This window comes from Octopus sinensis, linkage group LG14, assembly GCF_006345805.1.
Source record: "Octopus sinensis linkage group LG14, ASM634580v1, whole genome shotgun sequence".
NCBI classification, from domain to species: Eukaryota; Metazoa; Mollusca; class Cephalopoda; order Octopoda; family Octopodidae; genus Octopus; species Octopus sinensis.
Window position 1 is genome coordinate 37,651,099 of NC_043010.1, and position 27,869 is coordinate 37,678,967.

General features: G+C 39.8%; 1 protein-coding gene across 1 annotated transcript; it reads left to right on the top strand.

Annotated features, from left to right (window-relative positions):
• Positions 1-1,292: 1,292 nt before the first annotated feature.
• Positions 1,293-22,158, top strand: LOC115219145. The gene is made up of 4 exons (XM_029789245.2): positions 1,293-2,001; positions 10,184-10,399; positions 18,434-18,661; positions 21,722-22,158. The coding sequence occupies exons 1-4, from the start codon at positions 1,845-1,847 to the stop codon at positions 22,042-22,044; spliced, it is 924 nt and encodes a 307-aa protein (XP_029645105.1). The 5' UTR covers positions 1,293-1,844; the 3' UTR covers positions 22,045-22,158.
• The last annotated feature ends 5,711 nt before the right edge of the window (positions 22,159-27,869 follow it).

Sequence of the window (27,869 nt, forward strand, 5' to 3'; positions counted from 1 at the left end):
TACACACACACACACACACAAACACACACGCACACATATGTGTAATGGGCTTCTTTCTGTTTCCATCTACCAAATACATTCACAAGGCTTTGGTCGGCTTTAGGTTAGAGGAGAAGATACTTGCTCAAGGTGCTATGCAGTGGGTCTGAACCTGGAACAATGTCGTTGGGAAGCAAGCTACTTATCACACAGACACACCTGTATGTGTTTGCGTATATGCACACACATGTTGTTGCATGTTGGATGGGTCATTTAGCCAGTGTAAGCACACTAACTGGTTTGAATTCACTTCCCAAGATACAAATTTCAGCGTACAATTTTACGCCAAGAATCATGTGAAACAAACACAAAATCTCTCTCTCTCTCTCTATCTGTCTGTCTGTCTGTCTGTCTGTCTGTCCTGTCTGTTTGCCCGTCTGCCTACGAACGCGCGCGAGTATGTATGTATGTATGTATGTATGTATGTATGTATGTATGTATGTATGTATGTAAAGGCGTTTATAGCTTTTCTTGTTGTGCATCAGTGTAGGGTGTAAACATTGCCGAAAAACCGGTGCTCTTTGAACGAAATCCCTTCCCATCATCTATACAGGTACTCCCATAGTATAGACCCGTTAGAAACCTGTAGCTAACGACGCCATTCTTCAATATTGCAATATAGAATAATAAAAGAAGATATAAATAAAAATTGAGGCTTTTGTTGTTAATCTTCAAATAAGTTCTCATCCAACAGACCCGTGACCAAAGGCGTTCCTAACATGACTATTCCATTTCTTTCTCTGGTATTGGGTACCTAGGACTACATAGCCAAAACGTGCGCCTCTTGTTTCGACACCGTAGGATATTAAAGTCGAGGGTAATTAGGCTACTGCTGTTGTTTCTAGCAAGTCTCAGTGTGAATACGTACTTCTTTTTCTTCCTTTATTGAAGCGAGTAGGGTGTGATTTTGAGGTAGATTTGGCTGCCATTTCTAGCATGTGGAGCGATCGCATAGAGGCGATTCTTCTCTTTACGGGAGGTGGTTCACACTTAGCGCTTACGGCAAAACGATACCTTCGTCAATTGCATTTCACATACTACAACACCACCACCACCACCACCAACAGCAACAACAACAACAACAACAACAACAACAACTACTACTACTACTACTACTACTACTACTACTACTACTACTACCATACCCCCTCGAACATCCCGTCCACCACCACTGCTATTAACATCCCTATCACCACTCCCTCTACTACTACTACTACTACTACTACTACTACTACTAACTACTACTGCTACTACTACTACTGCTACTACCACAGCGGTTGCTATTTTGCAAGGAATATAAACAAGACGGGTAGAGTAGGGTAGGTAGGGCCGCAGTGGCGTGATGAAGAAGGAAAGAACGAAAGAAAGAAAGGATGGAAGGAAGAAGGAAAGGTCGAAATTGAACCGAAAACAGAGAGTCGATCCGGGTAGCAGACCCTTGTTTCTGAGGCTACCGGAGTCGTAATATTTACATACAGAAAGAAGGCAGAGTTGAGAGTTCTTAAGTTTTTGTTTTTGTTGTTTGTATTGGATAAATGAAAATACCGGGTAAAGCAGTCTAAGGAGGATAGCAGCGAACGGCAGCGGGTAGCGTCGGACCATTTTCGTATGGGACAGTAACCGAAAAAACAACAACAACAACAACAACACCAGCAAACCCACCGCATACATACGTTAGAAAATTTTTATACGGGATCATTCGAACGGTGGAGTTTCTTCAGTCGCGCGGACACACGGAAACCCTCAGCGGCCAAACAGCATTCACAGAGCCTGCTGCTGCCAGGGAAGGACACATTTAAATAGGAATGCCGAGGATCAAATACCAGCGGTTGGGGCCGTCCCTGGACAACACTCATGCCGGACATGTAACCGCAAGGCTTCAGGATATATTACTTCTAATACTTCTACTGTTGGTCACTTTCTCCGGCCACTCAGTGTCCGCCGAATATGATGATACGAATGGTTTGTACTGTTTTCCTCTAGAAATTCTTTTATATTGCATTTGTGTGTGTGTGTGTGTGTGTGTGTGTGTGTACATGTGCTTGTGTAAATGTATACTCTTTTTACTTGTTTCAGTCATTTGACTGCGGCCATGCTGGGGCACCGCCTTTAGTCAAGCAAATCGACCCCGGGACTTATTCTTTGTAAGTCTCTTTTGCCGAACCGCTAAGTGACGGAGACTTTTGTAAGTCTCTTTTGCCGAACCGCTAAGTGACGGGGACGTAAACACACCAGCATCGGTTGTCAAGCAATGCTAGGGGAACAAACACAGACACACAAACATATTCACACACACTTATATATATATATACATATATACGACAGGCTTCTTTCAGTTTCCGTCTACCAAATCCACTCACAAGGCATTGGTCGGCCCGGGGCTATAGCAGAAGACACTTGCCCAAGATGCCACGCAGTGGGACTGAACCCGGAACCATGTGGTTGGTTAGCAAGCTACTTACCAAACAGCCACTCCTGCGCCTATACATACATACATACAAATGTGTGTATCTATGATTTCTTTACTGCCCACAAGGGGCTACACACAAAGGGGACAAACAAAGGCAGACAAACGGATTAAGTCGATTATATCGACACCAGTGCATAACTGGTACTTATTTAATCGACCCCGAAAGGATGAAAGGCAAAGTAGACCTCGGCGGAATTTGAACTCAGAATGTAGCGGCAGACGAAATACAGCTAAGCATTTCGCCCGGCGTGCTAACATTTCTGCCAGCTCGCCTATATATGTATGTATGTATGTATGTATGTATGTATGTATGTATGTATGTATGTATGTATGTATGTATGTTTGCATGTATGTATGTATGTATGTATGAATGCATGTATGTATATATAAATACATATATGTACGCTTGAATGTGTGAGTGTATATATATATATATATATATATATATATATATATATATATACAATATGTATTTTTTATATAAAATGTATAAACACATACACACACACACATTCACACGTTCCCTCGACTATCGCGGGTTGTGCTTTCCAAAATCCCGTGCGACAGGTTGAAAATCCGCGAAGTAGAAACGGTACTGTCCTGTATATATATATATATATATATATATATATATATATATATATATATATATATATATATATATATATATATATATATATTAGAATGTTTGGAGATGATCTACACGTATTATATTAGGAGAAATGAGGTACTCAGAAATTCGGATGGTTTTATAATTACATATATATATATTTGTATATTACATGTTTTTATACATCATATATCATATATCAATATTAGCGCTTTCGTCCATTCTAGTGGAGTTTTCAAAATGAACTATATATATATATATATATATATATATATATATATATATATACATATTTTTTAATTATTCTTATATAATTTGGTATGCAAGTACTGTGACAGAAGCGGCGTTTCAATCATAGGAAGAATTAGCCAAGAAAGAAGCGGCAAGAAAGGGAGCACCTGATATGTTCGATTAAGCTAAATTGAAAGTCTGCATAGACGAAAAGGACCAAATATATAAATACTAAACAACACCACGGAGGAATCGACGTAGGCTTAAATAATAAACCGCGATAGATGAACCGTGATAGGTGAACAACGATATAGCGAGTGATTACTCTATATATACATACATACATGCATACATACATACATACATACATACATACATACATACATACATACATACATACACACACACACACACACATACATATTCTTTTATTGTTATTTGTTTCAGTCATTTGACTGCGGTCATGCTGGAGCACCGCCTTTAGTCGAGCAAATCGACCCCAGGACGTATTCTTTGTAAGCCTAGTACTTATTCTATCGGTCTATTTTCTAAGTTACGGGGACGTCAACACACCAGCTTCTTGCAGTTTCCGTCTACCAAATCCACTCTCAAGGCTTTGGTCGGTCCGAGGTTATAGTAGAAGATACTTACCCAAGGTGCCACGCAGTGGGACCGAACCCGGAATCATGTGGCTGGTAAGCAAGCCACTTACTACACAGCCGCTCCTATACCTGTATATATATATACATATATATATTCTTTTCTTTGTTTCAGTCATTTGACTGCGGCCATGCATTTAGTCGAAGAAATCGACCCCAGGACTTATTCTTTGTAAGCCTAGTACTTACTCTATCCGTCTATTGGCCGAACCGCTAAGTTACCGGGACGTAAAGACACCAGCATCGGTTGTCAAGCAATGGTGGGGGTGGGAGGTGACAAACACATACATACATACATACATACATATATACATTTCAGTTTCCGTCTACCAAATCCACTCACAATGCTTCGGTCGGTCCGAGGCTATAGTAGATGCCTGAGGTGCCACGCAGTGAAACTGAACCCGGAACCATGTGGTCGGGAAGCAAGCTTCTTACCACACATCCACTCCTGCAAGTATGTATATATCATTTTGATATGTGATTATATATACTCTTTACTCTTTTATTTGTTTCAGTCATTTGACTGCGGCCATGCTGGAGCACCGCCTTTAATCGACCAACTCGGGACTCATTCTTTTGTAAGCCCAGTACTTATTCTATCGGTCTCTTTTGCCGAACCGTTAAGTAACGGGGACATAAACACACCAGCATCGGTTGTCAAGCAATGCTAGGGGGACAAACACAGACACACAAACACACACATGCATACATATATACATATATACGACGGGCTTCTTTCAGTTTCCGTCTACCAAATCCACTCACAAGGCTTTGGTCGGCCCGAGGCTATAGTAGAAAACACTTGCCCAGTGGGACTGAACCCAGAACCATGTGGTTGGTAAACAAGCTACTTACCACACAGCCACTCCTGCGCCTATATATGAGAGTTTATTTTATGAAGATGGTGACTCAATATGTCGTTACTCCAAGTTTCTTGCCAAATGCTGCTTTTCAGAACAATGTATCTTCCACCCTTATGTCACCCGAGATCGATAAAATACGTATTGGGGTAGATAACGAGTATAGCTTAAAAGGTCGTACACCATTATATCTACATAGAGGTACTGAAGCTTATTAAAGGTTTTTTTAAATACACGTATGCCCCTATACACACATTTGTGTATGTATGTATGTGCACACGTGCATACATATATGCATGTGTATAGGTGTAAATACATACGTACGTACATGAATGCATATATGTTTGTATGTATGTATGTATATATGGGCATACATATGCATATGTATAGGTGAGAATACATACATACATACAAACATATATGCGTATATGTCTGTATGTTTGTATGTATGTGTGTATGTATATATATATATATATATATGTCTGTATGTTTGTATGTATGTGTGTATGTGTATATATATATATATGTATATATATATACATGTGTATATATATGTATATGTATATGTATATATATATATATGTCTGTATGTTTGTATGTATGTGTGTATGTATATATATATATGTGTGTGTGTGTATATGTATATATATATATGTATAATATATATACATGTATATATATATATATACATATATATACATATATATTATCTTATATATATGTATATGTATATATATATATATTATATGTATATATATATATAGATATATATATATATATATATATATATATATATATATATATAATATATATATCTATTATAATATATATATATACATGTATTTTAGACACTCACATGTATTATGTTGTTCTTCCGAAGATCTTAAAAAAGCTCTGCTATAATTGTGTCCGAAATGCAAAACGTTTCCTTGAGGTATTTTCACATGCATATTGTAGGTACGATGGTCAGTCTCACTACATTTAATATCTCTCTCTCTCTCCCTATCTATCTATCTATCTATCTATCTATCTATCTATCTATCTATCTATCTATCTATCTATCTATCTATCTATCTATCTATCTATCACACACACACACACACACACACACACACACACACACACACACACACATACACACACACAAAGCTCAATTAAAATACCGCTGATGAAGATGAGCAAACCAAAATTTCGAAATCCCAGTCAACTTTTTCATTTTAAAACTCAATACGTACTCCACTAAAAACTCAATAATGTACTCAATACGTATGTACTCCACTAAAAAGTATTGAGGAATCTTTCAGCTTAATATTATTTGTTTTTAATATACACACACAGACGCATGCACACACGCGCACATACACACACACGTGTATGTATACACACACACGTGTATGAACACACACACACAAGTATGTATATATATATATATATATATGTATATATATACACACGCATACATACTTGTGTGTGTGAATTCTTTTACTCTTACTTTTACTTGTTTCACTCATTTGACTGCAGCCATGCTGGAGCACCACCTTCAGTCGAACAAATCGACTCCAGGTCTTATTCTTTGTAAGCCTAGTACTTATTCTATAGGCTTCTTTTCCTGAATCGCTAGTTTACGGGGATGTAAACACACCGACATCGGTTGTCAAACGATTTGGGTGGGGGGCAATCACACACACACCACACACACACACACGTGCACACACACACACACACACACACACGTGCACACACACACACACACACACATATTTAATAAAGGCGGCATGCTGGCAGAAACATTAGCACGCCGGGCGAAATGCGTAGCCGTATTTCGTCTGCCGTTACGTTCTGAGTTCAAATTCCGCCGAGGTCGACTTTGCCTTTCATCCTTTCGGGGTCGATAAATTAAGTACCAGTTTACGCACTGGGGTCGATGTAATCGACTTAATCCGTTTGTCTGTCCTTGTTTGTCCCCTCTGTGTTTAGCCCCTTGTGGGTAGTAAAGAAATATATATTTAATGCCTGCGTGTGTGTGTGTGTGTGTTAGCATAAGACTAACATACTTCCCAATCATTTCTTAATTAGTCAAGTGGCTGATGTACAAGTCCATTAACCTGAAGTTCGTATGTTCATAATGTTTCAACCGTCAGGCACCTATTTGCAGCTGAAGTAATAGTGGAGGTGATTCGGACTAAATTATCTGTCACAGACACAGGACCGCGCAGTTCTGGTAACAAGATTCAAAACCACAATTCTTAGATTGCTCAATAAACACTCTGACGACCACTCATCCATATACGGCGCTTTATAATGTTGTTATTGCTGTATTTTGTGGAGGCGCAATGGCCCAGTGGTTTGGGCAGCGGACTCGCGGTCGTAGGATCGCGGTTTCGATTCCCAGACCGGGCATTGTGAGTGTTTATTGAGCGAAAACACCCAAAGCTTCACAAGGCTCCTGCAGGGGGTGATGGTGAATCCTGCTGTACTCTTTCACCACAACTTTCTCTCACTCTTTCTTCCTGTTTTTGTCGTACCTGTATTTCAAAGGGGCCAGCCTTGTCACACTCTGTGTCACGTTGAATCTCCTCGAGAACTACGTTAAGGGTACACGTGTCTGTGGAATGCTCAGCCACTTGCACGTTAATTCCACGAGCAAGCTGTTCCGTTGATCGTATCAGTTGGGACCCTTATTGTCGTAACCGACGGAGTGCTCCTACTATTATTGCTGTATTTTAGTATGAGGACACATAACTTAGTTGTTAGGGTGTTGTACTCGCAATTGCGAGATCATGGTTTCAGTTCGTAGACCATGGGGCGTGTTGTGCTGTACTGTTTTGAGCACAGCACTTCATCTCACTTTGCTCTGCTATCACTTCGACTCCTGACGTTTCATACACTGTGCTCCTGTTCAGGCAGCAGTGATTTGATGGAAGGAGTGAACTAATGTACTGCACGTACATTTCACCACTATGAAACAAGTCATTTGTACAGGTTTGTTCAGCAACAGATGGCAGAACCTTCTTTCTTGGACTACGAGAAACCACCATCCTTGCTGTATGTTAGTGACTGACATATTCAGAGGAAGATCAGGGCTCATGACCCTTTCAAAGTCTCGTTCACTGACTGTAGGAAGGGACGAAGTTATTCTCAGACTGGACATCTAGTCAAAGTGCTTGAAACAAAATGGTGTGAGCAAGCGTCTAGAGGATTGTCTTAAACGGGACAATGGATTTGGATTACTGTTTTTTTTTTGCTATATAGGCGTAGGAGTGGCTGTGTAGTAAGTAGCTTGCTTACGAACTACATTGTTCCGGGTTCAGTCCCACTGCATGGCACCTTGGGCAAGTGTCTTCTACTATAGCCTCGGGCCGACCACAGCCTTGTGAGTGGATTTGGTAGACGGAAACTGAAAAACGCCCGTAGTATATATGTATGTATATATATATATATATATATTATATATATATATATATAATATATATATTATATATATATATATATATATAATATATATATATATATGTAGGTGTGTGTATGCGTTTATGCTTCTCTGTTTGTCCCCCAAACATCGCTTGACAACCGATGCTGGTGTATTTACGTCCCCGTAACTTAGCGGTTCAGCAAAAGAGACCGATAGAATAAGTACTAGGCTTACAAAGAAGAAGTCCTGGGGTCGATGTGCTCGGCTAAAGGCGGTGCTCCAGCATGGCCGCAGTCAAATGACTGAAACAAGTAAAAGAGTAAAAGGGTAATATCTAGAGGGAGGAGCAGCATACCCTCATTATTAATGCTCCCAATGGATCTTTGTGAGTTAATACTTTAGAAAAGGTCGGGAAAGGCATGTGAAGGGGTTCTAGAAGGCTAGCATTCTGGGAAGAATGGAAGTACTGAACCTAACGATTAGTGCAAGATCTGGAGGGTTTGACACAATAAGAAGCATGAGAAAAGGGGAGTCAAATGGGTCGGGAATGTTTGGGCGAATGTAAAACAAACCCATCCAGGCTCCAAGGAGCCGAAGCCTTTATCATAGCGGTTTGAAAAGGCAGAGAAAAAAGAAAGCACATCTGTAGTCAGCTGCTGGAGCCTATCTGTGAATGACTGTATGTAAATTAGTTGTTTGACCCTTTTCTAGATGTAATCTTAGATATTTGTATGTATGTACAACGGCAATACCACCCCAGATAAGAGAGCACTACTCCATGGTAGGTCTGGCGCGAGTCTTATAAAGCTGTTGCAGACTGAAGTTTCTTCCGGCGTTGTTGTTGTTGTTGTTAAGCAACAAGACGGGTAAGGGTGATTAGGTGATGGTCTAGGCTTAGGGGCGGGAGACCCCAGACCTTGGGGGAAAAAAAAAACTTTGGTCGTCTTGTTGTAGTCGAGGGTTCTTCGTTGACGCCCGACACCACTGGGAGGTGGCCCTCGAAGTCGCTAGAAATGGAGATCTCCAGGTCCAAATTCTTGAACGGCTTCTTTCGGCGTTGAAGAGAGGGGCCAGTCATTGGAAGACAACTCTTGTTATGGACAGAAACAGTTTTTACTATAGACTTCCGCACGGTTTCTGTCTATTAAATTTTTTTCACAAGGCTTTGATTGACTCGTGGGTTATGTTAGGTGCCGTGATGTAGGATCGTGACCAAAGTTCCTAAAACTCTAATCCTAACTTAACCACACAGCCGTACCTGCATTCAGGGGGGAAAAACCTAGTCAAACCGACCAGTTATTAAAGGTATGCCAGCCGTGCCCATCTAGCATATTTGAGGTTGACCTGGGGTCAAACGACGTCATTGACGCCGCTGCCACCACCACCACCACCACCACCACCACCACCACCACCACCACTGTATGGTGAGGAGTGTATGAGCCGCACACTGGTGTACGAGTGGTTCAGACGTTTCCAAGATGAACGATACGAATTCTCTGCTCAACTTTATCTGTGACGGTCAATGCAACGATCACACGCTACACACCTTCCTTCTAAGCACGGCTGTAAGCAGCAGAAGTGAGCTAGAACGTTGAAACTTAGTGTGCATGCACAGCAGCCTTTAAGGTCAATCTGTGCGAAGCGGCTTTATTGTGCGTGCCTTAGCTTCGTTACTATGCCAACAGTCAGGATACTTATTGATTTGACCATGTACACACAGATATCTCAACAGATCACAAGTCATATATTTTTGTAGTAACTCAACTACTACTGCTGCCCCCAACCCCTCACCACTATTTTAAGAGTTTCAAAACTGTAATATAAAACATGTTATGGATATTTTATACTAATTTATTAATATTATTTTAAGATGAAATTTGTATTTCCCCCCTTAAACAGGATGTCATGAAAGAATTCAAAAAGCATCATCTTCTGAAAACCAGCCATTCGAGGGACAAGCTACCAGGGGTTATGTTATTAACTCCTTGAAAGTACTTAGGCAAATTTCTTCGCAAGAATGTCTCCCCAATGTAATGTATGGGTACACGCTCACATCATGGTGGGTGAAAAAGGGATGCATTGCAAAGTTTAAAATAGAAGAATGTCATCTTGCCGGTAAGTTCTACTTTTGATTTATATTGTTGTTGTCATTGCTGCCGTTGTTTTTGTCGTTGCTGATTTTGTTGCTGTTGTGACTATAGTTGTTGTTGCTATTGCGTTGCTATTGTTGTTTGATGCTACTGTTGATGCATTTGCTGTTGGTGGATGCTGATACTGTCGTTATTTCGGTGCTGTTGCTGTCGTTTTTGTCGTTGCTGATTTTGATGCTGTTGTGACTATAGTTGTTGTTGCTATTGTTGTTTGATGCTACTGTTGTTGTCATTGCTGCCGTTGTTTTTGTCGTTGCTGATTTTGTTGCTGTTGTGACTATAGTTGTTGTTGCTATTGCGTTGCTATTGTTGTTTGATGTTACTGTTGATGCATTTGCTGTTGGTGGATGCTGATACTGTCGTTATTGTTGTTGGTGCCGCAGTTCTTGGTGATGCTGCTTTATTTATTTTTTTTGGTGTCGTCGCTGTTGTGCTGCTGCCGCCGTCGTTGTTTTTGCTGATGTTGCCTGCTACTTCTGTTATCATTATCATCACCGTCATCGTCGTCGTTGTTGCTGTCATTGTTGCTGGTGTCGTTGTTGTGGTTTTGTTGCTAATCTTGTTGATCCTGAAATTATCATTATTATTATTATTATTATTATTATTATTATTATTATTATTATTATTGAGTGAGAGAGCAGTGCATGCCATCAAAGTGACACTGGGGTAAAATATACGAAGCCCAGTATACCCATCATGACTACCGATCTGATAAGGGTACACTAGGCACTTGCATCACAACCATATGTGCGCGACATGGTGATCTCATATCAAAATAAACAGCACATGACCTTGCAGGTAGGGTGCAGTCAGAATTTTCTTTTGGTCGAGTAGCCCATCCCGCTCAAAAGATCTCTGAATAAGGGTTGTTTAAGGATGTTAACTGAAACACCCATGTTTCCAGAGGTGAATTATTAAAACCCCAAAGAATCCCTCTCAACACATGGCTATGATGCTTCCCCACTAATTCTGCTCGTGATCTGAGATGCACACGCATATCGTCAGCCACTAAGGGACATGCTCAACTGGTTAAGGTCAAACAACTGACGAGCAAATCTGTGGTATTGAGCAGAATATTTGCTGTAGCCCATCTTTTATACCAAGACAAAACAATATACATGATAACACTTCCAATCAGTTAAGATCAGAAGCCATGAGAGCCACTGCCTGGTACTGCATCAGGGCTATCATCATCATCATCGCTACTGCTCCTGCACATGGTATTATTCTTGCTACTGAGCAGAGACACATGATCAAAAGCATTCCAAACGTGATCCCCCAGGGCCACATAATCCAGTGCATCACACCTTATCCAAGACTTCGGCATGTGATTACGAAGCGAATTAACCGCTGTCACCTCTAGCAACTGATGCGACCACGCAGAGGCTCCCTCGTAAATAGTTGCCGATTATTTTGTTGCTGTGACTGCTGTTGTTTTTGTTGTTGTTGTTGTTGTTGTTTCTGATATTGCTGTTGTTGATGTTGTCGTCATGATTGTTGTGCTGCTGTCACCCCTTGTCCTTATTTTTGCCGCTTTTGTGGTCGCTTAATTCAAAGTCAATTCGGATTCAGCAGACCTCTAATCAAAAGGCTTTCCAGCCATGAGCATCCCATCTTTTTTTGATTTTCCATACACTATCCTGATGTATCTTTCGCTTTATTAAAAAAAAAGAAAAGGAAGTTTTCGATGCCATTTTTTGTTTTAGTTGAATGAGCGACCGTAAAGAGGTTCTGTCTAATCAGCTCGGGTGAATAGTCGGGTGGATAAAGATCCTTCGATCCATGGTTAATAAAAAACAAACAAACAAAAAAACACCAAAATGCAAAGACAAAACATGTTGGGGATCTTACTGTGAAGTCCGACATACCCGGGGTATTTGTGGTTGCTGTTGTTGTTGATGCTGTCGTTTCAGTCTTCCTGATCCAAGCTCCCCACCAGCTGCTGCTGTCACTACTACTACTACTACTACACTACTACTACTACTACTACTACTACTACTACTACTACTACTACTACTACTACTACTTCGGTTATCAGCGAAGCGTGAATGCAACCACTCGACCTGCTCGTAGTAGCAGCCAAATCTCTCCCAACTCATGCGCTATAATCTTAAAAGTAGGAAGAACGTCGGAGAATTTTGTCATGAATGGCAGGATGGATGGGTGCGCTATGTTTGAATAAAAGGTGGGACAGACGTGGCTGGAATGCTTTTGATCGTAAGTCTATTCAATCATGGTTGGCCTGGGGCTAAACAATTACAAGAACACCAACAAGAGAGAGAGAGAGAAAGAGAGAGAGATGGAGAGGTGGAGGGTGGGGGAGTGAGTGAGGAGAGGGTGAATATTGAGGCAGGGCAATGGAAAAACCTCGTTTTGGCATCCGTAGTGTAGTCAGAAATGTACAGATTTGAGCATTCTCGGCAGATATACCAGCGACAGACTCCGCTTCCTGTCTTACAGGTGGCTAATATGTTTGGTTTAGGCGAGGCTTTGACCCATTTGGATAAAGCCAATGGCTTCTACAAGCACTACCGCCCTCTGGTAAGGACACACTGGATAGTTGCCTGGTATCCCAACAAGTGTATGGGGCCCAGCCTTGCCTAACATTGCCGTTAATACGAGTGGGTGCTGAAAAGTTCCTGGTTTTAAGGGTGTAGCGAAAGGCTTGGTTGGAGGACCAACTTTCCGTGTCCTTTTGCAGGGTTTAAAAAAAAAAACTGAAGCACCGCTGCAATAAGTGTGTGAAACTGAGAGGGGAATATGCTGAATAGAATCATAATTAAGTGAGCCTCCTGTATTTTCTTTTTACCCAAAGTCAGGAACTTTTCAGTACCACCTCGTGAATAAATACTATAGGGTTCAATGCATTTATTTGCCCCCTTGGCTTAAATGTTGTTAAGGCAGCACTGCCATATAGGATGAGCCACCGCGCGACTCGGTAGCGGTGGTTCAGTGCTGACGGTTTCCGACTCGTTCTCAAAAACTTGATTACTTCGATGTACAGCGGTGGATTTACGTACTCTGTTCGTCAAAGTTGTGTCATCACTCACGCCGTACCTTTACGTTTTAGTTCTTTGGTCATCGCTGCAGGAACCCAGAGTCCTTGTTGAGATTTTTTCGCTCGAACTGGGACGCAGGAGGGTCGTGCTGGACATCATAGTAATCGTGATGGTCTGCACTGTACTGAATAAATATGAGCCGATGACATGAGTACGCATTTAACGAGGACAAACTGGTGAGTTTGTAGTTCGATACGGTGGCAAGTCAAAGTTCGGAAGCATTTGGGTCTGTGGAGCGAGGGTCATGTTAAGATGCTTGGTCTCGTTTGCGCGTCAAACCTTTTGGTGTAGAGTGCTTGGGATAAGTTAGATTACTAGCGGGGTTACCAGCGTCACACAGAAATGGGCTGAAAGGAAGCTAAAACAGAATGCACGCGCTTTGATGGCGGATTCATACATCATCCATGATGGGTATATTTTGGCGTAAGACCATTAATTTTGGGGAAGGGCTAAGTTGATTACATAGAACCCAGTGTTCAACTGGTACTTGTTATCGACCTCTAAAGGATGAAACACAAAATCGACCCCGGCGGAATTTGAACCGAATATGAAAGACGGACGATATGCTGCTTGAATTTTGCTCAACGTGATAACAATTTGGCCAGCCGGCTGCCTTGTCCATGTTATTTATTACTGCCGAAATATCTTACCTACCTACCTTCCTATCTATCTATCTATCTATCTATCTATCTATCTATCTATCTATCTATCTATCTATCTATAATACAGGTTACCCGCATTGTTACTCCCCATCCATTTCTCTCTCTCTCATATATATATATATATATATATATATATATATACGTATGTATGTATGCATATATATATGTATGTATATATACATACATAAATACATACATACATACAAGCATGCATATATGCATGCACACACACACGCACGCACACACACACATACACACATACACACACACACAGAGTGACACACACACACACACACACACACAGAGTCACACACACACACGCACACACAGTCTCACATACACACACACACTCACGGTTGACGAGCGTACGACACATTAAGTTGTATAGAGCCGGATCAAGATGGCATTAAATAAGTAATATATATATATATATATCATTACCCGACTTTTCGTCTGATGTCACTTTGTCCAACGTCACTTCGTCAAACGTCTTTTGGTCCGACGTCGTTTTGTACAATGATTTTTTTTTGTCCAACGACTTTTTGTCCAATTTTAAATAAACTCTTTAGAAAACAAGGTGAACATGAAAATCAAATAATAATTGAGAATTCCATTGATAAAATTCAAATAAAATACTGAGGGGAAAATATATTTTAAAAAAGTCATTTTAAAAAAAGTAATAAGATATAACTAATGATTTATTATGATCACTTAAATTATGTGTCACACTCTTCAAAAAATCAATTTTTCTTGTTGACCCATATCCAATGACCAATCTTTTGAGGTGTTCAGTAATTCTTCGACATCGTGTACATGAATTTGACGGATCTCCTCGAAGAATTTTAGTCTTTTTACTTTGAACGAACCCTTCCTCTTCCTTCAAGAGTTTTGATTAGTTTCCAAATATTCAAATGTGCTCCATCCGCCGAACGCTTTATCGCAGAATGAAACCCCTCCGCAGCATTATTTATTCTGGGAAGGTCTTGAAGAATACGCTGATTAACATTCCATATAGCTATCGGGAATGTAGGGGGTTCTCTCCTTCGTCTCTCACAACGTCTATGTAACTCAAGTCGCAGTAAGCCATGAATTCAGTAGGTAGTTCTTCATCGCGTATTAATTCTTCATAGACCTCTTCGACTTCTTCAACGAGTAGGAAGGCTAATGCTGAAAAACATCGAATTTTAAGACAGAATTCAGAGTCTTTATTGTATTTTTCTTTGGGGCTTTAATCTGCGATTGGCTCAAATGAATCAAGCATGCAACGGTAGATGAAATAGGGAATGATGAATTAAATACCTTATGAACTGCAACTTCGAAATCTGCTATGAGAGCTAGCGGATATGCATTGGGTTGCATAATTTTCAATTGCAGAAAATACAAAGAGCCGTGGAAAACTGCTACCTTTAATTTGTACACGAATGCTTAACAGTTGAATCCACTGTTCTGGCACAATTTTGAACGTTCCATCACATGCCCATGACGATATGATGCTATATCCTGAAGAGACCTTTCTGATGCAAATACTAGCATGCACTGTTGATCCTCGATACCCGAATCGTATCTTAGAAACTGTTCGCCATTATCAAGTTTATGATATTCTTCAGGTATTTCAAAACCCGCACTAGCCCATGGATTACCGGGAAATCTAGAATTTTTTTCGTCTGCACCTTTGAATAGACCTTGAAAGTACAGGTAAACGAGGAAGTTGAGAGCAATTATTTTCTATTAGTTGCGTAAACTTAGCCGCTCTTATGCTACGCGAACTTTTTGCTGTTTTCCACCGCTTCATGCTTTATTTCTGCAACTGCTTTTCTAGCATTTAACGAATCTACATCAGCTGGATGAAGGTACTCACTAGAAAAATAATTTTCGGCTCCTTCTTTCCCGTTACCGTGTGAATTCGCACTGACCACAGCCTTCTTCTCTCCCATCTCCAGCATTCTTTTCCTAGTTTTGTATTGCTTAAATGAAAGTCGTAGAAGTGATTACTTTCATCAACTACTTTTCTTTTGTTTTTGGTCGATACTCTGAACTTTGTCATTTCGGAATGGGTAAATTAAAAATGTGTACACTAAATTTGCAGCACTCTCTATACACAGCACCGTACTTAAGAGAGAGAAGGAAAAAGAGAAAGTAAAACTGTTAACAGAGAAGGAAAAAGGAACGATAATAACAATCCTATAATGTGGCTCGTTATAGTTCTGTGAATATATCATTAGAGATAATTCACCTTGTTTTCTAAAGAGCTCATTTAAATGTGGAAAAAAAGTCGTTGGAGAAAAAAAAAAATCATCGGACAAAAAGACGTCGAACCAAAAGACGTTTGACGAAGTGATGTCGGACGAAAAGACATAGCCCCATATATATATGCACACACTCAATTCTCAACCGTTTGTCTATCATATACTTCTTCAGCCTTTCTGTATTTTGCTATTTGCCCCATTACTCTCATGAAAGATATGCACAAAATAATCTCTCTCTTTCCCAACCGCTCTTTTTTAGATAGCGTGTTAGCACTATCACAAACCTGTTGAAAAATTTTCTATGTTCTATGATCATTCAGGTTTTCTGGATTATTGATTATTTGCTAAATGGCTTCTGGTCTTGATGCCAATATGTTCATAGAGTTTTGGTTCAAATATATATTCGTGCAATACATTAAACCTTCAATGTTTAGGATATTCCACGATTCGACATTGAATGATATTGCGGGCTGGGGCGGGGGATGAGGGCGACGTCTACGTAAGTGTCAGTCGCTGTAAATGAATGGAATATAGCTTTCCCTTCGGATACGATGATGTGTGACCTGCATAATCAGCTTTCCTAAATGGATTTGTACGAATAAGGCGCATGAGTGGGTGTGTGGTAAGAAGCTTTCTTTCCAACCACATGGTTCCAGGTTCAGTCCCACTACGTGGCACCTTGGGCAAGTGTTTTCTACTATAACGTCGGGCCGACCAAAGCCTTGTGAGTAGATCCGGTAGAGGGAAACTGAAGAAGCTTGTCGTATATATATATGTATATATATGTATGTATATATATATATATATATATATATATATATATATATATATTATATATATATATATATAATATATATATATATATATATATATATATATATGTTTGTATATATATATGTATATATGTAAGTATGTATGTAAGTATGTTTGTATGTAGGTATATATGTATGTATGTATGTATGTATGTATTTGTGTGTCTGTGTTTGTTCATCCCACTATCGCTTGACAACCGGTGTTGGTGTGCTTACGTCCCCATAACCTAGCGGTTCGGCAAAAGAGAACCGATAGACTAAGTACTAGGCTTACAAAGAATAAGTCCTGGGATCGATTTGTTCGACTAAAGGTGGTGCTCCAGCCTGGCCGCTGTTCAAATGGCCGAAACAAGTAGAAGAATGAAATAATACAAATGAAATGAAAAGCAAAATGGATTTGAAGTTTCTTAATTGGGAGGTTCATCAAAATGAACTTCCAATTTAATGGAATTCGGAATTTAAGAATTTAGGACTGATATCTTAATTGCCACTCGACTAAAGAAACTGGCACTCCGTCGGTTGCGACGACGAGGGTTCCAGTCGATCCGATCAACGGATCAATCTGTTCGTGAAATTAATGTGCAAGTGGCCGAGCACTCCATAGATTCATGTACCCTTAACGTATTTCTCGGGGAGATTCAGTGTGAAACAGAGGCCGGCCCTTTGAAATACAGGTACTACCCATTTTTGCCAGCTAAGTAGACTGGACTAACGCGAAGTGAAGTGTCTTGCTCAAGGGCACGACTTGTCCCTGGGAATCGAACTCACAACCTTACGATCGTGAGCCGAATAGCCTAACCACTAAGTCACGTACCCTCTCCGCACCTTGATTAGATTAGAATTAATTGCCGAATTCCGCACTTTCTGCCATTGTCGTCGTTGTATGTAGCGTAAACATGTGGTATAAGCATCACTATCTTTCAAAATCCTGCTGCATTCCACATGGAATTTTTGGTCCTCCAAAGTCGTCTTGGTGTATAAGTCGACCCACCATTTTTTGGCTGTAAATTTTAGCTTGAAAAATTCGACTTGTATGCCGGAAAATACGAGAGCTAATTGGTCTTTTATATTTGACAATTCCCAATTGTTCCCTTGACCATTCTTGAACTTTTGACTTTAAATGGGGGAAGCTGTGATTATGCTTGCAAAGACGATAGATATTATTTATATTCATGTTTGGAATTATCTTTTGAAACCTCCGTCATTGTTCTGTGATTCAGATTGTGTCATACGTACTCGATCAGGGAGCAATCCTTATTTCGTCCTCACTTTCCACCCTGCGACACCGGGCTTTCGTATAAAACTTGTTAGTCTATGGAAGCAGACATCCTACCACCCCTGCCGGCCTGGTTCCACTTTATTCTACAATGAAACGATGTGGTGGCTTGACAAAGGATGCGAGGGCAGGTTTCAAATTCTTGAATGCCCCTTACTTCCGATCGATTACGGTAAGTTTTTGGCTCTTTATATACATATAAAGGCGCAGGAGTGGCTGTGTGGTAAGAAGCTTGCTTCTCAACCACATAGTTCTGGGTTCAGTCCCACTGCGTGGCACCTTAGGCAAGTGTCTTCTACTATAGCCTCGGGCCGACCAAAGCCTTGTAAGTGGATTTGGTAGACGGAAACTGAAAGAATCCTGTCGTGTACATATATACATATATATATATATATGTGTGTGTGTGTGTGTGTGTGTGTGTGTGTGTGTGTTGTGTGTGTGTGTGTGGTGTGTGTGTGTGTGTGTGTGTGTGTGTGTGTGTGTGTGTGTGTGTATGTATTTGTGTGTCTGTGTTTGTGTTTGTACCCCCACCATCGCTTGACAACTGATGTTGGTGTGTTTACATCCCCGAAACATAGCGGCTCGGCAAAAGACAACCGATAGAATAAGTGCTAGGCTTACAAAGAATAAGTCCTGGGCTCGATTTGTTCGGCTAAATTCGGTGCTCCAGCATGGCGTTAGTCAAAATGACTTAAACAATAAAAGAATATATATATATTTGATCGAGGTGGCAGTCGATTTTCTGAAAGAATCTAGGAACCTATGTTTCCATTGGTTTGGCAAATAGCTGATATTATTCTACAGTCGCAGCTCCTGGTAGAAGCGTTAATGTTTTTCAGTATCAGAGACGAGATTTGAACATAAATACTCTAAACAATTCCGCTTATCCACCGCCCTGATCTGATATTTGTTTTTTATCGTGCTCGAAAGGATAGAAAGACAAAGTTGATCTTAACGTAATTTGAATTCACACCGCAGAGAGTCAGAAAAAATATCGCGAGTCATTCTACTCAACACCGTTAAATTTATTTCATGAGGAGTCAAAATTTTCGTCGCACAGCTGCGACCTTTTCACTGACATAACTGCAACTACTTGAAACTTTGTTAACAGTCAATTCTGAATGAGGTGGTTTTTTTCTTTTCTTCCTTTTATTCTAGTTTGAGCTTAGAGACATGTGTGTTCGTTGTACTTACGTACACTGACTCTCATCCCATCGTATCATTTGCTAATCGGTTAATCATTTTTAGTTTACACACACACACACACACGCATATATATGTGTGTAAATAAGTATATAGTTAAGTGCAACCACATTTGTAAGTTCATATTAAAGCTTTTTATATTCATTACTATTGCTTACTCTTTAACATTTGTCCATTCAACAAAACATCACAAACACCTCTAGTACCTCAATACTTAATTTCTAAAAGTATGTTCCCCGTCTTTGTACACATTAAAGTATATAGCAGAAATTTCTATTGGGTTGTCCGGAAAGTTCGTGCCGATTTATAGTAGCTTACCTTTCGACTTGTTTTAGAACATGGTTGAGGTCATAAAACAGGATTTGACTACACCTCCATTTAGAGCACAGTTTAAGCTATCTTTTCATGGAAGAAAGTTTATGTTCCTATAACCTGTGTTAATTCTGTAACCCTTTAAAATGGAAGATAAGAAAGTCCATTTTCGGCACTTGATGCTTTGGGAATCAGGCAAAAATTGCTGCAGCTTGGCTGGGATGCGTTACCTCACCCTCCATATTCACCAGATATTGCTCCTTTGGATTTCCACTTAATCAGGTCTCTGCAGAATAGTCTTAATGGTAAACATTTCAATTCCTTGGATGACGTGAAAAGATACCTTCATGAATTCTTTGCCATGAAAGGACCTCAATTCTGAGAAGAGGGTATTTTCAAGTTAAAGGAAAGATGGAGACGCATTGTGCAAGAAAATGGTTCAAATTTGGTTGATTAAAAATTTAATGGCAAGTATTTATTGACCTTTTTCTTTCGTTTAACAATCGGCACGAACTTTCCGGACAACCCAATAATTTCCAAGACTTAAACCACAAAAGAAAAATTTAATAGTATGATTTTGTGAGTTATTAAATGCGTCCTTGGTGATGTAGTGTGTGTATGTATGTATTTATGTCATTATTCAGTTTATTTCAAGATTTCTTGCCAATAGGGAAAGAGTCGGTTTCTAATCTCGATCCAAGGCTCCTTCATTGAAATGTCAACATCAACAGCAGGGTATTTTTGCTTGTGTGTATGAATGTATGTATGTATGTACAGATTTATATGTTTTATGTATGTATTCTCATGCATATAATTGTATATCTAGATATGCTCATATATATTTAAATGATAAACGTCTGGAAAGTTGTACTTGTATGTATGTATGTATGTATGTACGTACGTACGTACGTGTGTGTGTGTGTGTTTTGAATAGGATTTGATGCAAATTTTGACAACCGATGTTGACTCTTTTTAACATTTCATGTGGATCATTCGATCAAATCCTATTCAAAACATATACTACTCTGAGCCATGGACTCCCTATAAAAATAAGGCAAGCTTCAAACACTAGCCAGAAGCAAGACATCTGCGACATAAGCCACATCTTATACCTTTGGATAATGGAACAACAAATTAAACATCCAACATATATTCTAATTTCTATTCGTATATTTCCCTTTATACCTCCTGTATCTCTCCCTTTCCAAAATAACTTCTTATATTGAACTCTATCATTTTCTTCTATCTAACTCTCTCATATCGTCTCTGATAAGATGGGATGTTTTTATATCCACGAAACAGCTGTAGGACTACCTATCTCTTTATAAAATGTCCGAGAAATTTCACACTGCTTTGGCTTAGTTGTTTCATTTTTTTAAAACATATGTATGAGTGTCTGTCTGTCTGTCTGTCTGTCTGTCTGTCTGTCTGTATGTATGTATGTATGTACGTATGTATGTATGTATGTATGAATGTATGTATGTATGTATGTATGTATATATAAATTTTCTTTCTCTCTTTCTTTCTCCTTCTGTTACTAGTTTCAGCTTGAGGCAGTATTTATTTTTGGTTTTCTTTATCGTTGCCTTTTTTCCAACACTCGACATAAACCCCACTGCCCACCTACTGTTTCTGAGCTTCGTATTCATAATATCATCCGTCTGTCGCTCATTTGGCAAATATATAAATAATCGTCATTATTGTATTTTTCCAACAGCCTTGACACCAACTGAAGCGCCCGGAGGGAGTCTGGAAGTAAACGAAAATCACAAGAGCAACAGGAAGCATTTTAAATTCGACGCCGACACTATATCCCCGGGCTATTACCCGAGCGAAAGAAGGAAAACCGTACAAGAGAGGAGAGGCAACGATCGAAAACAACAAACACACGAAGTAGAAGCTTCCGGTAACGTTCATCCACTTACAATGGAGAAGAGTGACACAACCACTGCCAGCCGTCAAGAAGGCAACAGCTCTCCAGCACTTTTGATCACGACGTTGTTGTTAGTTGTCGCCCTTGGAATACATATGCTTCTGTAACTGTATATATATATATATATATTAAAAAAAAAATGCAAATATAGTAAAAATATCAAATAAAACAATAAAAAAGCAACAATAACTAAACAGAAACGAAATAAAACGAGGAAAAAAATATCTAATCATTTATCTATTCATCTTTTATCTTTGACTTATTTCAGCCATTGGACTGCGGCCATGCTGGGTCACCGCCTTGAAGAAATCAATCTCAGTTCTTTCTCTTTTATTAAAGGCCTGGTACTTATTCTATCGGTCTCCTTTTTGACGAAGCGCTAATCATGGAGACGTAAACAATCCAACATCGGTTGTTAAGCGGTGGTGGTAGGACGAACACACACAAAAACACATATACATACATACATACATACACGAACACCTACCTACCTACCTACTACCTACCTACCTACCTACCTACCTACCTACCTACCTACCTACCTACCTACATACCTAACTACCTACATACCTACCTACCTACATATATATATATATATATATATATATATATACATACATATGACGGGTTTCTTTCAGTTTCCGTCTTCTAGATCCACTCACAGGGCTTTGGTCGACCAGAGGCTGAAGTAGAAGACACTTGCCCCGGGTACCACGCCGTGGAAGTGAACCCAGAACCATATGGTTGGGAAGCAAGCTTCTTAATCACACAGCCATGCCTGTGCCTGTTTCCACGCCTACTTCTACTGCAACGCCTTCGCTTGTTGCCACGGCTGCATTTGTAGCCATGCCCGCGTCTGTAGCCACGCCCGCGTCTGTAGCCGCGCCTACTGTGTATTTTGTTGTAGAATTAACCGTGAAAGGATGTGCGTGGTCATTTCTCCTTGTGTACCTTAGAAGAGGCTAGTGTCTGATTTCAAATCATTTCCCTCTTTATGTTCATTTCAAATGGTGTCGTGTGACGAAGAGGAGCACACTGTAAGAGGAAATGAAAGGAACGAGAAAGCCAGAATCGAAAGCTCTCCGCCTTTCGTTAAAAGAACGAAAAAGAAAAAAATAATAGTCCTTTTGCAAAAGAAACACAACAGCCATCGTCACTCCTTTGCCAACAGCAGCAGTAGCAGCAGCAGCAGCAGCTGCTTGGAGGCAAACAAAGCTTCCAAGACTATAGTCACAACTAACCACCATGAATTATCTCCCTTAGCTCAATAACGTTTAGATCGCACGCGCGCGCACCCCCTACACGCAATAAGCATTTTCCTTTAATGACCCGTCAAACTTGGAGAATCCTGACACCCTTGAGATTGTCTTCCCTTTTCGTATGGAGTTTTCCCCAGTTACCATTTGGTTATTTGGCGAAGATAATTTTGATAAAGCAACAACTGTTAACCTGGCGAGTGTTAACATACGTCAGTAATAAAGGCGGCGAGCTGGCACAAACGTTAGCACGCCGGGCGAAACGCTTAGCGGTATTTCGTCTGTCGTTACGTTGTGAGTTCAAATTCCGCCGAGGTCGACTTTGCCTTTTATCCTTTCGGGGTCGATTAAATAAGTACCAGTTACGCACTATGGTCGATATAATCGACTTAATCCGTTTGTCTGTCCTTGTTTGTCCTCTCTGTGTTTAGCCCCTTGTGGGTAGTAAGAAATAGGTATTTCGTCTGCTGTTACGTTCTGAGTTCAAATTCCGCCGAGGTCGACTTTGCCTTTCATCCTTTCGGGGTCGATTAAATAAGTACCAGTTACGCACTATGGTCGATATAATCGACTTAATCCGTTTGTCTGTCCTTGTTTGTCCTCTCTGTGTTTAGCCCCTTGTGGGTAGTAAAGAAATAGGTATTTCGTCTGCTGTTACGTTCTGAGTACAAATTCCGCCGAGGTCGACTTTGCCTTTCATCCATTCGGGGTCGATTAAATAAATACCAATTACGCACTGGGGTCGATATAATCGATTTAATCCGTTTGTCTGTCCTTGTTTGTCCTCTCTGTGTTTAGCCCCTTGTGGGTAGTAAAGAAATAGGTATTTCGTCTGCTGTTACGTTCTGAGTACAAATTCCGCCGAGGTCGACTTTGCCTTTTATCCTTCGGGGTCGATTAAATAAATACCAATTACGCACTGGGGTCGATATAATCGACTTAATCCGTTTGTCTGTCCTTGTTTGTCCTCTCTGTGTTTAGCCCCTTGTGGGTAGTAAAGAAATAGGTATTTCGTCTGCTGTTACGTTCTGAGTACAAATTCCGCCGAGGTCGACTTTGCCTTTTATCCTTTCGGGGTCGATTAAATAAGTACCAGTTACGCACTGGGGTCGATATAATCGATTTAATCCGTTTGTCTGTCCTTGTTTGTCCCCTCTGTGTGTAGCCCCTTGTGGGCAATAAAGAAATAAGAAACGTTTGCACGATGGAACAACTTGAAAGAAGCTTGTCGTATATGTGTGTGTGTGTCTTTCTGCCTGTGTTTCTCCACCCCCACCATCGCTTGACAACCGATGTTGGTGTGTTTACGTCTCCGTAACTTAGCGGTTCGGCAAAAGAGACGAATAGAATAAATACTAGGCTTACAGAAAATTAGTCCTGGGGTCGATTTGTTCGACTAAAGGTGGTGTTCCAGCATGGCCGCAATAAAAAAACCGAAACGTGAAAAAAAGTAAATGTATACATATGTGCCCGCAGCCGGTGTTTTAGGCGATTGCAGCCCCTATCACCATATACGTGTACATTTATGTGCTTTTAGCTCTTATTTCTAGCAATGGAAGTGCCTTGACATCTTTAATCACCTTCAGTAACGTTTATATTTTTTCTTTATGCTATCGTTTTTGGCTAAAAGAGTGGCTGTATGGTAAGAGGCTTGTTTCCCAACCACATGGTTCCAGGTTCAGTCCCACTGCATGGCAACTTCGGCAAGTGTCTTCTACTATAGCCTTGGGCCGACCAAAGCCTTGAATGGATTTGGTAGACGGAAACTGAAAGAAACCCGTCGTGTGTGTGTGTATGTGTGTATGTGCGTGTGTGTGCTTGTGTGTGTGTGTGTTTGTGTATCTGTGATTGTACCCCCCCCACAATCGTTTGACAACCGATGTCGGTGTGTTTACGTCCCTGTAAACTAGCGGTTCGGCAAAAGAAGCCTATAGAATAAGTACTAGGCTTACAAAGAATAAGTCCTAGGGTCGATTTTTTCGACTGAAGGCAGTGCTCCAGCATGGCCGCTGTCAAATGACTAAAACAAGCAAAAGTAAGAGTAAAAGAATTCATACAAGTATGTATGCTGTGTGTATATATATATTATATATATATATATATATACATACATACTTGTGTGTGTGTATATATATGTAAATACTTTTACCATATATAATATATATAGTGGCTGCGTGGTAAGTAGCTTACTTACCAACCACATGGTTCCGGGTTCAGTCCCGCTGTTTAGCACCTTGGGCAAGTGTCTTCCGCTATAGCCTCGGGCCGACCAAAGCCCTGTGAGTGGATTTGGTAGATGGAAACTGAAAGAAGCCCGTCGTATATATGTATATATATGTGTGTGTATATGTTTGTGTGTCTGTGTTTGTCCCCCAACATCGCTTGACAACTGATGCTGGTGTGTTTACGTCCCCGTAACTTAGCGTTTCGGCAAAGGACGACCGATAGAATATGTACACTAGGCTTACAAAAAATAAGCCCTTGGGTCGATTTGATCGACTAAAAGGCGGTGCTTCAGCATGGTCACAGTCAAATGGCTGAAACAAGTAAAAGAGTAAAAGAATTAAAATATACACATACATACATACATACATATATATATATATATATATATATATATATATATATATATATATATATATATATATATATATATATATATAGATATATATATCTATTATATATATATGTATATATATATGTATATATATGTATATAATTATATATATATATCTATATATATATATATATATATATATATATATATATATATATATACTATATATATACCTATATATATAATATATCATATATATATATATATATTATATATATCTATATATATATATATATATCTATATATATATATATATGGGAAACTAAGGCAGTGTGGCTGATATCGAATAACATACAATCTAATTGCAATGCTGATAAATATAATTTCCATTTAAAACTTTGCATTTCCCACCCCTGTCTGAAAACCATTTGGCATTCACCAATCTCCCAAAGAGATTTTATTTGTTTTATTAATTTGAATGCGACCATGCTGGGGCACTACTTTAAAGGGTTTCGTTTAAGACTCCAGTACTTATTTTATTTTAAGCCTGGTACTCATGCTTTTTGTGGGGACGTAAACAAAGGAAGATCGGTTGTCAAGTGGTGTTGGGGGACAAGCACAGTACTAATGCGCGTACAAGCGTACAAACACACACACACACACGGACGCAGCACCAGTCTCTATAATTTCTTATGGGGGTGGGGGCCTAACACCATCAAAAGTACTGGAGAAAAAAAATCGCCAAACAAAAATACAAATCCAACATTCAGAGAAATGAAACAAAGCTTTTCATTCTAAGGGAGAGAACTCTGACGGAAAGCACGTTCTCACCCGCACTTTTTATGGGGTTGGCAACTAAGTTTTCACCGTTTGTATTTTTTTAAATTTAAAGTTTTTAAAAGGTTTAATAAAAAAAAAAAAAAAAAACAATTAATCAATCAATAATGTATTCATCTTTGTTGTTTACAACTTCTTCCGAATGTTCAACAAGATTTTCAATATCTCGGTAGAAATCACCCGATTTCGACTCGAAAAATTGATCCAGCCAAGCTCTCAATTCTGCATCAATATTGAACGAAACTCTGCGCATAGCATTTGAAAAAGATCGAAAGAGGTGGAAATATGTTAGTGCCAAATCAGGTGAGTATGGCGGGTGTGGCAGCACTTCCCAGCCATGCATTTGAATGGCTTCCTTGGTCATACTGGTGATATGAGGGCGGGCATTGTCATGCAGCAGAATAACTCCATGCTGCCGATTAGGTCTTTTCTCTTGAATAGCCGTCTTGAGTCGTTCCATCTGTTGAACATAGAGTTCCGGGTTGACCGTTTGGTTCCGTTCAAGCAATTCGTAATGGATAATCCATTCCCAGCCCCACCGTACACACAACATCGTTTTACGCGGAAGAAGATCTTGTTTCATGCGCGGTGTTGCTTATTTACCGGGGCTAAGCCATTCCTTGCGCTGCTTCATATTGATGTACAGGCACCATTTTTCGTCACCAGTAACGGTTCGGTAAAGAAATCGTTGCTTGTGTCATGGGTTGAGCGGTGACGAGCAAGCAAACCAGCGGAGATTGTGGCTCGTTGATTTTTGTTGTTGTTACTTAAAGCATGCGGAACCCATGCTCCATACTTCTGAGCTTTTCCCATCAAATGAAGATGCTTCTCTATAACAGTGTAGGAGCATTCCGTTTTCTCTGCCAGTTCCCTTGTCGGTTGACGAGAATTTTCGTGTAAAAGTTGATTTAATCGCTCTTCATCGAACTCAACTGGACGGCCGGAACGAGGTGCGTCTTTGAGGTCAAAATTTCCATTTTTGAATTTGGCATACCAATCCCGAGCGGTTCTTTCAGCTATGGCACCTTCTCCATACACAGCACAAATGTCGGAAGCAGCTTTTGCGGCTTTAGAACCTTGATTAAAAGCAAAAAGAAGGTGGTGTCGAAAATGCTCGTTTTTCTTAACTTGACATTCCATTTTAATGATATGAAAATATACAAAAATTAACTAAAATTAACTAGAAAAAAATAAACAACAAAATAGATTCCAAAATGATTCAAAAATAGAATTCTCAGAAAAAAAAAAAAAGATTTCAAAATTTAAAAACGCAATAAATTCC

What these genes read in the sequence shown, in the direction of transcription:
- LOC115219145 (XM_029789245.2), top strand. Translation starts at nt 1,845, where the DNA reads ATGCCGAGGATCAAATACCAGCGGTTGGGGCCGTCCCTGGACAACACT. An exon ending in CGAATATGATGATACGAATG is followed by an intron (nt 2,002 to 10,183) that starts GTTTGTACTGTT and finishes CCCCTTAAACAG; the next exon opens with GATGTCATGAAAGAATTCAA. An exon ending in AGAAGAATGTCATCTTGCCG is followed by an intron (nt 10,400 to 18,433) that starts GTAAGTTCTACT and finishes TCTGTGATTCAG; the next exon opens with ATTGTGTCATACGTACTCGA.